The sequence below is a fragment of the Dreissena polymorpha genome, chromosome 5 (genome assembly GCF_020536995.1).
Source record: "Dreissena polymorpha isolate Duluth1 chromosome 5, UMN_Dpol_1.0, whole genome shotgun sequence".
In the NCBI taxonomy this organism is placed as follows: domain Eukaryota; kingdom Metazoa; phylum Mollusca; class Bivalvia; order Myida; family Dreissenidae; genus Dreissena; species Dreissena polymorpha.
This window is the reverse complement of record NC_068359.1, coordinates 50,792,970-50,807,594: the sequence shown is the minus strand read 5'-3', so window position 1 is coordinate 50,807,594 and position 14,625 is coordinate 50,792,970. Positions and strand designations below refer to the sequence as shown.

Here is a 14,625-nt window from a genome sequence, read left to right as displayed (position 1 = left end):
TAAAAACATGCTTAAAAATAAAATTATGAAATAAAAAAAGGTAACTATTTATTATCTGACTGCAAACAAACATGTTAAATCAACTTCTGAAAAACATTCCATGTAGATTTTAGACACAAATTTCAAAATATTGTTTTTATGTCCCCCACCCACTATAGTGGGGGACATATTGTTTTTGCCCAGTCTGTCTGTTGGTCTGTTTGCTCCAACTTTAACATTTGCAAGAACTTTTTCAATATTCAAGATAGCAACTTGATATTTTGTATGCATGTGTATCAAGGTCAAGGTCATCCTTCAAGGTCAGAGGTTAAATATATGTGGCCAAAATCGCTCATTATATGAATACTTTTGCAATATTAAAGATAGCAACTTGATATTTGGCATGCACGTGTATCTCATGGAGCCGCACATTTTGAGTGGTGAAAGGTCAAGGTCATCCTTCAAGGTCAAAGGTAAAAAAAATCAAAGCGGCGCAGAAGGGGACATAGTGTTTCTGACAAACACATGCCGCACATTTTGAGTGGTGAAAGGTCAAGGTCATCCTTCAAGGTTAAAGGTAAAAAAATATTCAAAGCGTCGCAGAAGGGGACATAGTGTTTCTGACAAACACATTCCTTGTTTGTGTTAAATTTGCGATTAGTATATATAAAATATGTATGAAATAGTGACTAAATAAGGATGATAATGTCAAAATAAAGATACACATAGTTATCAGTTTTGCTTAAAAGAGGTATTAAAAAATTCTATCTTCAGATGGTACTGGCTGGCAATATATTGAGGAATGAAGTATAGAAATGTTATATTTGTTTTATATTTGTTGCTGCTTCATCCATGTATCAGATAGTTATTAACAGCATAGGTACCATGGACAGTTCTGACTACTTATGTGCTCTATATAAAGACTTGGTGTGGCTGTAATTTTATTTAGTCTAGTAAACTGTGTTTATGATGTATGCAATATTTTATTAAACAGTGTTTTTACAGATAATGACATCAGTTTGTCTGAAAACAAACTTGTGTCTGGTCATCACTGTTATTTGATGAGGGATGAAGCATCAGGAGTGGTCACATTGCATGATAGCAGGTGAGTTAATACACTCTTTGACATTGACCATGGAATCTTAGTCTACCAAAGTTTTGCTTTGGCAGGTTATCTGAATGTATTTATGTGTTTTAAATTGTTTGAACAAAAGATCTTGTCATTTTGTCAAGGTCAAATGATAATATTTTTATGGACAAATGTCAATGTGTCTATACTAACTATATGACTTTTCAATTTGTTTTTAGTACAAATGGCACTTTGTTGAACATGACATACAAACTGACATAAGGAAAGGTAAAGACGTTAACTTTAATTAAAAATGTCTCATTTTTCATATGTTTTTTGTGTGTTTTGGTATATGAAATTAAACACTTATTTTCTCTATAGAACTTGAAGTAAATCATGACTAGGCCACTTAGAACATACACAATTTGGTATTGATCAAGTTTATGTGTCTGTCGTTATGCTTTGCATTTAGATCTGAACTCAGGGCTCAGCCTAAGTTCTAATATGAGGGAGACATGACTTCTCCATTAGCTGAAATTAGGGAGAAGTGAAGCCGCTCGAAGAAGAAGTGGTTTCCGTTTAGGGTTTAATAATCAGTTACTTATTTGATACCACTAATTACACCATTCCCATCATCATTAACTAGAAACAACTCAAATTTGTTATATTGGGGTAGCTATTTGACACAAATATAAAAAAAACACTTAAGTATATATTCATACTCTCGGTTTTTGGACACTATAAGTTTTTGGACACCATCGTTTTTATAAAAAATTATGATTTTTCAGGGCTCTTAATTTAATGGACATACAGGTTTTTTGTCCATAATTAATGTCTCTTAAAGAGAGTATGCACAATTTGTATATTTTTTAAATTGTAATATATTGATAAAAATATGTTACAATAACAAAAATTAGACAAGAAAAATCATACATTGAAGACGAATTTCATAAAATGCCGCAAAGACAAAGTTAACATTTTACATTGAATAGAGTTAATATTTTGTTACAAATACATGTTTCAAATAAAAAAATGCACTAAAAATCTAGTTTAACAGCTTTTTAAAGTACGGTATGTGTAAGAACTCTATTGTTTTTGATAATTATTATAAAATGATTTGTTATATTTTAGAGTAAAGAATTGCAGCATGGTGATGAATTTTATGTAGTATACAAGAAGGAGAATGAAGAATTGAGTAAGTTGTCCTGCTTCTTTAAACTGTCCCCTCATACTGTGAATTTCAATGAATTCAACACAAGTTGAAGCAATTTTGAAATTAAGAAAAAAAAAGATTCTAGTTTTGATGCAATTTAGTTTTCCCATGTTTTACTGTGATGAGTGTAATTAAGTTTCATCGGGTTTTGAAATGTGCTATACATATGTATTCAGACATAAGATGCAAAAGCTTGCTGGGAATATTGTAAGGCAAACATAGCAACCAGAATTTAGTATTGCTGCATCAAATTAAAAAGGAAAAAATACAGAAATATATGCCTGAATGCCAGAATGAACCTACATCATTTGAATAGAAATAATCAGGTATAAGATGAAGTTGATCTCCACATTCCACTAATAAATCTGTTTCAAATTATCAGCTGTATCATGCAACAGAATGTTATTAAATGTGCAGGCCTTGCTAACATTATTTCTGTTCTAGACGTTGGCTTCGTATACCGGGACTGTGTTGAACTGAGTAAGGCCGAGCTAGAAGAGAGCGGGACGCAGGAATGCTCTGCCCCTGACCTTCTGGACTCCACACTGGAAGGTTAAACTCCCCTGTATTCATTCTGACCTAATGCATAAATATTATATGATTTTATAAATGCTTTTGGAAAATGGGGCTTCATGCATGTGCGTAAAGTGTAGCCCCAGATCATCCAGTCCATAAAGGCTAATCAGGAATGATTAAACGTGATTTTTTTATAAAGAAGAATCTTCCTTTAAACGAAAAATACCAATATAAATTAAAAGTGTTGTCCCTGTATATCCTGTGCAGACTGCACAGGGTAATCTGTGATGCAATTTATGCTCATGCATTAAGCCCTGTTTTCACAGAATGACACTCCCATATATAGGCTCTTATGTAAGTACTGTTATGGTGATAACATAAGTTTTCGTACAAAGACTGATTTGAATACATAAAAAACAATCCAGCTATCATTATGTTGTTTTTTTTTAATTATGTAATGAACAGATGAAACTGAGTATGAATTTGGGGAAAATTTGAATTATACTGATAGAGTTAATTAATTTTGGTCAGTTTTACGTTGCCTAAACAGAAAAGCTTGAAGTAAAATGCTGAATATGTGAAGAGGTTGTACAGGGAAACCCCTCTATACGGACAGCCCCCGGACCGATAGGAAATTCCGGTTTAGAGAGGATTCCGGTTAAGAGGGGAAATGGACTTTTCTTTCAGAAGGTAAAAAAAAAGTCAAATGCATAGCCATATGTGGAAAAACACACACTGTCAGCAAAGTTTAACTGTTTATTTATATATGATATCCCCGATTGAAGATTTTCCTACCCCATATTTCTCTGACAGCATCTTGAGTGTAGGATTTGGCAACATCTCTGACTCTTTTATCAGTTTGATTTTGGTTTCTAGAGACAATTTTACGCGCCTTTGATTAGAAGGAGGATCGGAAATTTTTAGTCTTAGTTAGACACTAAATTAGCATTTGTAATAAACTAACTTTGACAATCAAACAATTATGATTCTAAATGACATTTTTCAATTTAATCCTTTCCCACTCAAAAGTAAAGTGAAAATGGCTATGTGCAAACAGCATAAAACCAGAGCAGCTTGCCAGTAACTTGCAGTCTGTTCAGGTTTTATGCGGTTTGCTGCTCATCAGTATCTAAGGGTTGGAAATGAAGCCTTTTAAACTTATTTTTTTGTAAGAAAGGTCTTAAATTAAATTAAACTTTCTTAGTGACCGCAAATGCGTCAAAATATGTATCTAAGTGGTACAGGGTTAAAAAATCATTATGCCTATCACAGTTACATGTAACGTTATCAAAAGAGTATATGTTGCGATCCGCAGAGATTGTTAAAGATATTTTAACACACTAATATGGGAAGTTGGTATAAGCCACCAATCTTGGAATAAACTGTTGTTTTTTTTCAGAAATGCATTATATGCAATTTTATCTGTTGAATTTATTCATTTTGACAAATTTTTAGTAAAATAGACACTTGCATAATATTAATGCCTCATTTCAACAGATTTACTACTAAACTGGTTGTTTAATTATATTTTTAATCCTAAAAAAATGAAACCGTGTCTATGCAAGCAGGAACACAGTTTAAAAATACATTAAAAATGCAAAAAAAATCACTGTGTATGAAAGTCATGGAAAAGTGGCACTGTGCTTATTATACTAAACATATAGACAGATTATTACAAAATGACATTCTGAACACGAAATGAACAGTTTTGTTCGAGAAAATCACCAAAATGATGTCCATTCCAAGTTATGTCTTATTCCAAATTCCCATAATACAGTGTTCTTTGTATTATAAATGTATTATAAACTAAGAATTGGAAACAAATCAACAAAATGAAGTATCTTCAACTGAGTAACGACAAATAAAAGAACGTTTCATTATTATTTTAACAATATCCTCTGATCATTATAATGCCTGTATAGGCTATCACAGCTTTCACATCGCCAGCCTCGTTCTCAATTTGATTTATAAAGGGAGGCAACTCCTGCAGAACTCGATAACGGGAATGTGAAAAGGGTCTATTGGAGAATTACATGTAAAAAGGAATACAAGCAATCGTTATGACCAGTCGTTCGATTTTTTTAATATTGTTTTTCTGATCAGAATTGTACACATGAAAAAAAAAATTACGGTGGTTTTAATAGAAAATGAAGAATAATGGATAGGAGAAAAGAAATAACCGTCTTAGCCCATGGAAGTGTTGAATTTTTATTGTTAAAAGCATGTGAAACAACATCTTTTTCATTTGGACACTTGTTCTTAGTGATGTCTATTATCATTATAAAACACATTCTTAGTTCACATGTATTAAAAGGTCAAATCCCTTCTCAAAATAAAATGCACTTTTTAACAAAATACGCTTTAAAAAGTGTATTTTTTCTGCATTTTTACCATAAAGTGTACTTTTTCTGCACTTTTTTCATAATTAAGTGAACTAAAGTGCATTTTTTCTGTATTTTCATTATCTTTAAGTGTATTTTACTGTACTTTTAGTGTATCTTCTGTAGACAAAGTGCATCTTTTTATGCAATAAGTGCATTTTTTTTTAATGAAGTGCATTTTTTGTTCATATTAGTGTATCTTCTGATTTGCAAAAAATATTCTTTCTGTACAAGTGAAGTTTTAGTGCATCTTCAAAAAAAAAGAGCCACACTATAGCAACTAACTGAAGTTAAAGGACAGAGCTATAATATTTAATAGGAGGATTGTACTGAATTCTTTTTTATCTTCACATAATGTTTATGGTCTTATTGTTGCAATTTGTCTGCTCATAAAATATGTGAATCAGTAGAGCAGCTTTTAAAGGGAAAAGTACAACTAAATCAGGCTGTGGGGAACTAATTAAAAATAATGAAAGTGTCAAAAATATTATGTGGGCGTGCCAGAATCAATTATATCTCCACAACATAAAAAATAAGTATTTGAACTTTCTTACACTGATATTTAACCCCAATTCAATTAATGTCTACCACATTGACTATTAACATACATTTTAAAAGAAAATTTAAATAATTTTTATAATATTATTATTATTTGCTAACACCATTCAGTATGTTATATTGAAATATTAACAATTAAATATAATGTGCTAAGTGTGCTGTGTATTATTCAATATTATTATTATTCAATAAATATCAGATAAGATCAGGATCAGATAAGAGATCCATTAGCATCATAAACACTAATCCCTATCAGTGCTCCATCTAGCCCAAACAAAGGGGTGTTTATAGACTTTTGATTGGTTATGGCACCATCTATTTTAAAACAAACCACTTTGATTGGTTGGAGCTCAGCAAGTTATTTGGAGCACAGACAGTTGTTTTTTGTAAACAATGTGTATATCAACACTAAGTTTGTTGCAAAGAAAATTCAAAGTGGGTGGTTAAAGTGATATGGTCTCATAGTTCAACAACTGCCGTTTTTTTGGAATACTGAAGAACAGCTGTAACAGGTTTGTATTTTCATTTCTGCATCTCTTTTTAATTTAATCCATTATGATCATTATCATATTTATGTATTGTCACTGGGAAATGTAAATGGATAAGTAAATGTAATGCAATTTTAAGGAAAAAAACACCATTTGAATTATTATGGCTGTATTTTATGGTTATTGTCATCTTAAAATTTATTTATACCTTTTTCTTGTCATTAATTCTTTCCCCCATATTTAATAAGAACTTTTATATTTTATATTTGAAGGTTAAACCCCAAGGTGAAATTTACATTGATAGGAAGATCCATTGGACAGAATGTGCATCATCGCCTGCCAAAAAAGGGATCAAAATAGGGACTACTTGATGTATGGACATTTATACCAGGTTTTACCCTGCACGAGCAGGCCAACTTGAGGGGAACAGGAGTGGGAAACCGCGCCCTGTAGCTTGTCCTTGACCAAGAAAAGATGGATTTGTTGAGAGGTAAAACTATATAATAAAGGTTATTGGATTTTAAAGACGTCACACTTCCGACCAGTTCACACAGCCAAAGGAGACCACATATATTAGTACATTTATAAACAGTATTTTCTACCAAACGTTATTTCTTTAAATTATTTATGAAAAGTCACATATGATCACGAGATCAAAATTGCAAAAATAAACAAACAAAAACAACAAGCCAACAAACTTGTTTTGATTTAAATTTATGATATTTATAGCAACTGTTGAACAAGATTACCATAACAGCAATATTTAACACTTACATAATAAAATATCTTTCAGGACCTTATCTCAAATGAGATTATGCACGAGATGCGCCTCACAGACCATGACAGTAGTATTCAGACCTGATCAGCTGGTGCACTGCTCTATAAAGGGTGGTTTATGAATGCATTCTTTGTAAGGAACAATGTATAACAACAAATATAGTGACAGGGGCTAAGCTGCTGAATATTGTCAGCATGTATGCAGTGATTTTCCTTGGAAATTCAAAACAACCTGTATATACTGGCTCTCAGAAGGGCATATTTTAGCGCAATAATGAACAAAAAAGGAAGATCTTAAAAATAAGGTATAGATTTATATAAATTTCATGAATGCGGTTCATTTATCATATATTAGGATCCAGAATATGATTGAATTGAATGTGCTGTGTCCATATTAAAAAGGGATTTGGAATTAATGTAATATATAAAAATCTAGTAAATGATAGGGAAAACATTTCAGATTAAGGAGGGGAAAACTTTAATATTTTTGAAGCGGAAACCACCTGTATTTGGCTGTTAATCAGTAACCGGTAATCAGAGGGGAGAAAAATCACTGTTATGAGCTTGATATTTAAAGTTGTTAATTCCAGATAGGCAATAGCCCGTTTGAATCCTCTCTTATGTAGATATGTAACCTTTGTTTTTGTTTTTTAAGGTTTAACATTCTAATTAAGTGTGTACTTATCTATTGAATTGTACTTTTTGTTTTTTATGTATGTGGTTACACAAACCTTTCATTTAAAGAATGAATGCTGGCTTCAAAATGCTGGGATTGTTTAAAAATTTGGTAAATTTTTAAGCATACTAATTTGAAGAGATGAAAAGTACACTTGAGCGAATAATGCGCTTAAAAAATTCACTTCCAACACTTCATAAAGTGTATCATTTGTATGACTGAAAATGCACTCAAGTGTATTAATGCGCTTAAAAATTCACTTTTAATACTGTAAGGTGTATTATTTGTATGACTGGAAATGCATTCAAGTGTATTAATGCGCTTAAAAAAATTCACTTTCAATTTTGTAAGGTGTATTATTTGTATCAGTGGAAATGCACTCAAGTGTATTAATGCGCTTACAAAAATTCACTTTGAAAACTCAATGAAGTGTTTTATTTGTATGTCTGGAAATGCACTCATGTGTATTAATGCACTTAAAAAATTCACTTTGAATACTCCATGAAGTGTATTATTTGTATGAGTGTATTAATGCGCATTAAAAAATTTACTTCGACCATGAAGTGTAATATTTGTATGTCTTAAAATACACTCAAGTGTATAAATGCGCTTAAAAATAAACTTAAGCGCACTTATTATCATAATAAACGCACTTTAGTGTATTATTTCGTGGAAAAAATACACTTATATGTATAAACACACTAGTAAAAAGTGTTTTTTAACAGAATAAAATGCACTTGTTAAGCAAAAAATACGGTGCCAATAACATGCGCATTTAATGCGCATTAAATGCGCATTTAGTGCACTTTTTCGAGAAGGGATATGTTTAATATACCGATATTTTTAGAGCAAATACAATATTATCTTAGTCAGTGCTGCAATAGAGAGCACTGTTGGGTGAGTTTTCATGGTAACTGTCGATCAACTGTCAAATTCTGGTAGACTTTTCTATTGAGGTTTTCCATTTATTTATGACCCAAAAAGTGAGAAAATATACAGAGCGAAATTTAATATTATGGTAGCAAGAACTAGTTGATTTCATTTCTTACAAATAAATTAGTAATATAATTTTGTGCACTGTTTTATAACATAAAATATATAAATGAAATTATCACATGTAGGCCTACATAAACTAGAACATAAATGAATGATAAACAATTTATATAAATATGTATGTTTTTATTATGTGTTATTTTACAAATAATTAGCAAAATAGGTTCAGAATAAAAGCTTCATACAATTAAATTTTCCACTAATGTTGTAGAGCGTTGTCAGGTATTTTTGTACTGTCTGGTATTTTCGAACAACCTTTTTATACTGTTTTCTTAATCGATTGAATAAGCTGGACAACATCAAAAATCCAGTCATTTACCAATAGGGTTAATGTATGTAAGTCTCGTCATGTGACCACCGATATTTCACGAGATCTCCAACTTCCGGATACAAACAAAAAATCAGAATGGCTATATCAATAATGTACTGGTCTAACTACGTTGAATTGCATGTTAAATTAAGTCGAAAGAGTGAAGCATCGGTTGAAAGCGTGTAATCCGTGCCAGCGTCCAGGCTTTGATGAAAAATACATCATATAATGTTACGGTTAGTTATGCTCGATTGGTCATTGTCAGCTCGGGTACTACTTACATGTACCGCGGGTACACTTAAGAATACTTACATGTACCCCGGTTACGGTAAATATACTAAGACGTATCCGGGAATTTTAACGCTGAATCGGTCGTTGTCGACTATATTTTTTTTAAATTAATTATGTTAATATGTATGTCAATTTTATGTTAAATTGCCTCTTTATTATCGTGACTCCTACTCAAAAAATATGTTTATGCAGATATTTTTTAATTGAAGTTTGCATGCTTCGTAATTATGGTAATCGATAGCGCGTTTACCACATCGGATTTTAGGCGGGAATGAAACTTGGGTACAGTCTAATATCGACTGGGTACGTTTTAGTATATTTACCGTACCCGGGGTACATGTAAGTATACTTACATGTACCAGGGGTACATGTAAGTAGTACCCATGCCGACAATGACCAATCAAGCATTAGTTATATACATCCGAATTACTATGACAAAGTAAAATGTTAATCGTACTCGTAATGGTTTAAACACTATTTATTTTCTGATTCAGATTTTGTTATATATTTTTCATTAGATTCACCTTGAACCAGAGGACAACGGTGTGATACAATCATCGACATGTCAGTGTCCAATGAGGGAATTCAAATGTCATCATGTGGCTGCTGCTTTACTGTTTGGTTAATGCATAAAATTACATAGATTTGTATTGTTTATGTTTGAAACATGCTGTAAATATACTCAGAGAAAATAATTATCTGTTTACTATTCATGATACTTTTTTCAGCTAACAATTACATTTGTAAGTTTTTCATAATAAACACAAATATCCTCACAGGGAATGTAGAAGCAAATGCTTATGTGTTACTATAATTATTAAGTATGTCTTGTATGTATTAAAGCTTTTAAAAGTTGTTATTAAATAAAATCATGATACAGATACAAGAGAGCGAGCAAAACTGACATTAAGTGTTCCTGGATCAAGCGTTTGAAATCCGCACCACCCAAGAAAACTGTGACGATGGCGGAAATGTATCCACCAAATCAGCCTGGATACAGGTAAAGAGCAAAAGAATTTTAAAATGATTAAAAAAAATGTCATCTCAAAGCTGTCATATTAAAATAATAAAATTGTGTACTCTATATAATTCTTATTCGAACCATCCTAGATCTATTCATTAACTCATGAGAATAATTGTTTTCATAATTATTTTTTAATGCAATGTACCTTTTTTACTCGTTACTCATGGTTCTAAACAGATCTGTCTCAGATGATGACAGAACTTTTATTTATAAACAACTTGGACAGTTGGGTCGCTTTACAGGTTCGCATAAGTGGTCCCTGTTAGAATGTTTTGTTCCTGTTATCATGATTTTTTCCTGTTAGCATTTTTGGTTACTGTTGAGCGGTTCCTGTTAGTATGAGTATTTCAGGTATGTGCGTTTGAATATATATGTTAAGCAATAATTTTCATGTAAAAAAGTATGCTGTACAAAAAGTGAGATATTACTTATTAAGCTGTCTCATTGGCAATTATGTAGTTGTGATAGTATGACTTATAAATAATAATTCCAAAAAATCCTTGGTATGTCAAAAATTATCAATACCACATGGTCTTGTTTATTTTTCAAAAATCATGAGCATTATTTTAATGGTATTTTGCTAATATTTGACCTGTTCTTTTTTATGTTTGAAGCTCTGCATTGGATTATGGCAGAGGAGCCACAGACACCGGATGAACCAGTGCCTCTCCTGGATGACTTGATGATCCATCCTGATTATCTGGGAGCTAAGGACCCCCGCACAAGGCTGAGACGACAGTTGCTGGTGTCGCACGAAAAGGTCAACCAAACAGCTGCAGCAACTATTGGACAGAGGGAAGATGCCTTATGGGCAGCTGTTCGCAAGTTGAGATTTACCGCCTCTAACTTCGGACCTATCTTGTCAGCGTTTGACAAAAAAAGTAAGTGCTAGTACATATTGCTATAATTTTAATATATATGACGCACATGTCTTCATGTAATGTGAGTTAATATAAATTTAAACTGGGTTGTCAATATGAACTTCTTATATATGTTTCTCGACATTAAAAAATAGACTTGCTTTACTTTTTCTGCCATGTTTTTAATGCATTGCAGTTACTTATGCTCGATTGGTCATTTTCGGCTCGGGTACTAATTACATGTACCCCGGGTACTCTTAAGTATACTTACATGTAACCCGGGTACGATAAATATACTTAAACGTACCCGGGAATTTGAACGCTAAATCGGTTGTTGTCGACTATTTCTGTTAAATTAATTTTGTTAACATAAGTGTCTATTTTCTGTTAAATGGCCTCTATATCATCGAAACTCATACTCAAAAAGCATGGTGATGTAGTGTTTTTTTAAAGAGAAGTTTGTTTAAGATAAACAATATCGTTTAACGGTATCGGTAGCATTTATTATGACATCAGATTTGGGGCGGGAAAACAACTCGGGTACCGTATAATATAGCCCGGGTATGTTTAAGTATATTTACCGTACCCGGGGTACATAAAAGTATACTTAAGAGTACCCGGGGTACATGTAAGTAGTACCTGAGCCGACAATGACCAATCGAGCGTTATATACTGTTGTTTATTTGTAAATAAATATACAAGATAAATAAGGGTTTTTATATGTTTTTCAAGACTGACAGTGTCTTTGAAAAAAAGACTTCTGAGCGCGTATTACCTGGAAAAAAGGGCACCTGTGCAGTGGGGAGTAACACATGACCAGGTGTGCATAGCTGAATACTGTAAGGTCGGAGGAGTCGCTGTACGCCCGACAGGCAAGTGAAAAATGTGTTTTTTTATAAGTTTGAATTGATCTTTAGTTGTTATAGAATTTCATAATGTGCTTATTCTCCTGTCAATGCAGTTATGCTTTGTAATAAAATTAATTTTTAAGGTCATATCTTATGTTCTATCATTTTATTACAGGAATTTGGCTGCACGAGTCTGGTGTCTTGGGTGCATCACCAGATGGTTTTGTCGAAGGAGTGTTTAGGGGTTTAGTTCATCAACAACATGGACAAGCAACATGTAGTGCAAACATCATAGAAGTAAAGTGCCCCTACACCGCCAGAGACATGACTATCCAAGAGGCGTGTTCATCTATCAAGGATTTCTACAAAGGTAAAACTATTATTTCTGCATTTTCAATGTTGTAATGCATATTGATATAGTATATACAATTAAAAATATGAATCAATTACCCATTTTGCATACAACGTGCAATTACATCCATTCCTATAATTAAAATCAGTGTGATGTAAAAGATGGTCTTGCTCTTACAATCTCTTTATGTATATAACACTACTACAGGGATTTCAATAAATTTGTGTAAACCAGGAGTCAAATTACCCCATGCTTGACTTTGTCAGGGGTCAAATAAAATAATCAGGGGTCAAAAAATGAAGTTATCTGTTCCTGATTAATTTTTATATAGTCTGTAAATGTTGTTTTGCATATACTTAAATGAAATACTATGCAAACAATAATTGTATAAGAAATATATTTTGAAGTTAGTTTCTTTGTTACATTTGTGTCAAAATGATGCTATGCAGATTATTTGCAGGAGTCGAAAGTCCATCAATTTCAAAATCAAAAGCATAAAAAAGCATGATTGTGCTTCAACTGAAATTCCTGCTACTAGGTGACAATTGCCTTATAACACATGGATGCATACTAATTTCAGATCAATCCAATGATGGACGGCTATCCCTCAAGCAAGCCCACAACTACTGGCATCAGATTCAAGGACAGCTACACATAACGGGAACTAATACATGCGATCTTGTTGTGTGGACAAATAAAGACTTGCAAGTGATCAGAATAGCAAAGGATCATTTGTGGTCGGTCAATCTGTCAAAATGATTGATTTTTATGTTTCGAGCTTTTTACCATCACTATACGAACAAAGGTTACAATATATCTGAGATGTTATTACTCCAGGACTCCAGGGGTCAGTGGTTCAACCACAGTTGAGGACTACACCTTTTGTTTTTATTCATCTTTTTGTAACTGGAGCTTTTTAGATCCAAAGTTTACATTTATCAATGTAAAAGCATTGAATGGCAAACTTCAACACGTGCCAAAATCTGTGAAAAGGCCCCTTTGAAGAAATATGTTAATACATGTACTACCAATTAGTTGATTATTTATATATTGTTTATATAAGATAAATGCACCATTTTGTGACAGCACAGTTATTCTTTAATTCTACATTTTCAGCAGAATGTTGGGGGACATATTGTTTTTGCCCTGTCTGTTGGTTGGTTGGTTTGTGCAAACTTTAACATTTGCCATAACTTTTGCAATATTGAAGATATCAACTTCATATTTGGCATGCAGGTTTATCTCATGGAGCTGCACAGTTTGAGTGGTGAAAGGTCAAGGTCATACTTCAGGGTCAAATAAATGGGGACATAGTGTTTCACAAACACATCGCTTGTTTTTATAAGTTTTCATTTGTTCATGTCGTAAGTAATGCATGCCTTTCAACAGCAGCTTTATCATGGTCAACTGAGTTGCCATTATCAATAAAATGTAATTGATTTTAGCTCCACTGGCAAAATTCCAGCGGGGCTTATGACATGGTCCTGTGTCCGTCGTGTGTGCGTGCGTGCGTTAACTTTTCTTTAAACATCTTCTCCTCTTAAACTACTGGTCCAAATCTGATGAAATTTCTCAGGAATGTTCCTGTTGTGAACCTCTTTCACATTTTTTTCAAATTATGCCCCTGGGGTCAAATTGACACTGCCCCGGGGGGTCAAAAAATTGAAAATTTGCTTATATAAGGCCTATTTTGTGCAAACTTTAAAAATCTTCTTGTCCATAACCATTAGGCCTAGGGCTACCAAATTTGGTATGTATTGACATCTTATAGTCCTCTACCAAGTTTGTTCAAATTATGATCCTGGGATCAAATTTGACCCTGCCCCGGGGGGTCAAAAAATTGAAAATTTTCTTATATAAGGCCTATTTTGTGCAAACTTTAAAAATCTTCTTGTCCGTAACCATTGGGCCTAGGGCTACCAAATTTTCTGTGAAGTGACATCTTATTGTCTTGTACCAAGTTTGTTCAAATTATGCCCATGGGGTTAAATTTAACCCTGCCCCGGGGGGTCAAAACATTGAAAATTTGCTTATATAAGGCTTATTTGTGCAAACTTTAAAAATCTTCTTGTCCATAACCGTATGGCATAGGGCTACCAAATTTGGTATGTAGTGACATCTTATTGTCCTCTACCAAGTTTGTTCAAATTAAGCCCCTGGGGTCAAATTTGACTCTGCCCCGGGGGGTTAAAAAATTGAAAATTTGCTTATATAATGCCTATTTTGTGCA

At 32.8% G+C, this 14,625-nt stretch overlaps 1 protein-coding gene across 1 annotated transcript; it reads left to right on the top strand.

Moving 5' to 3' along the window:
* Positions 1–9,229: 9,229 nt before the first annotated feature.
* On the top strand, positions 9,230–13,154 carry LOC127881005 (uncharacterized). Its single transcript, XM_052428580.1, has 8 exons — positions 9,230–9,256; positions 9,830–9,932; positions 10,191–10,311; positions 10,562–10,568; positions 10,895–11,220; positions 11,928–12,067; positions 12,219–12,413; positions 12,976–13,154. Exons 1-8 carry the CDS (start codon positions 9,230–9,232, stop codon positions 13,152–13,154), a joined length of 1,098 nt encoding a protein of 365 aa, XP_052284540.1.
* Positions 13,155–14,625: the final 1,471 nt, after the last annotated feature.

What these genes read in the sequence shown, in the direction of transcription:
- LOC127881005 (XM_052428580.1), top strand. Translation starts at nt 9,230, where the DNA reads ATGAAAAATACATCATATAATGTTACG. An exon ending in ATACATCATATAATGTTACG is followed by an intron (nt 9,257 to 9,829) that starts GTTAGTTATGCT and finishes ATTTTTCATTAG; the next exon opens with ATTCACCTTGAACCAGAGGA. An exon ending in GGCTGCTGCTTTACTGTTTG is followed by an intron (nt 9,933 to 10,190) that starts GTTAATGCATAA and finishes AATCATGATACA; the next exon opens with GATACAAGAGAGCGAGCAAA.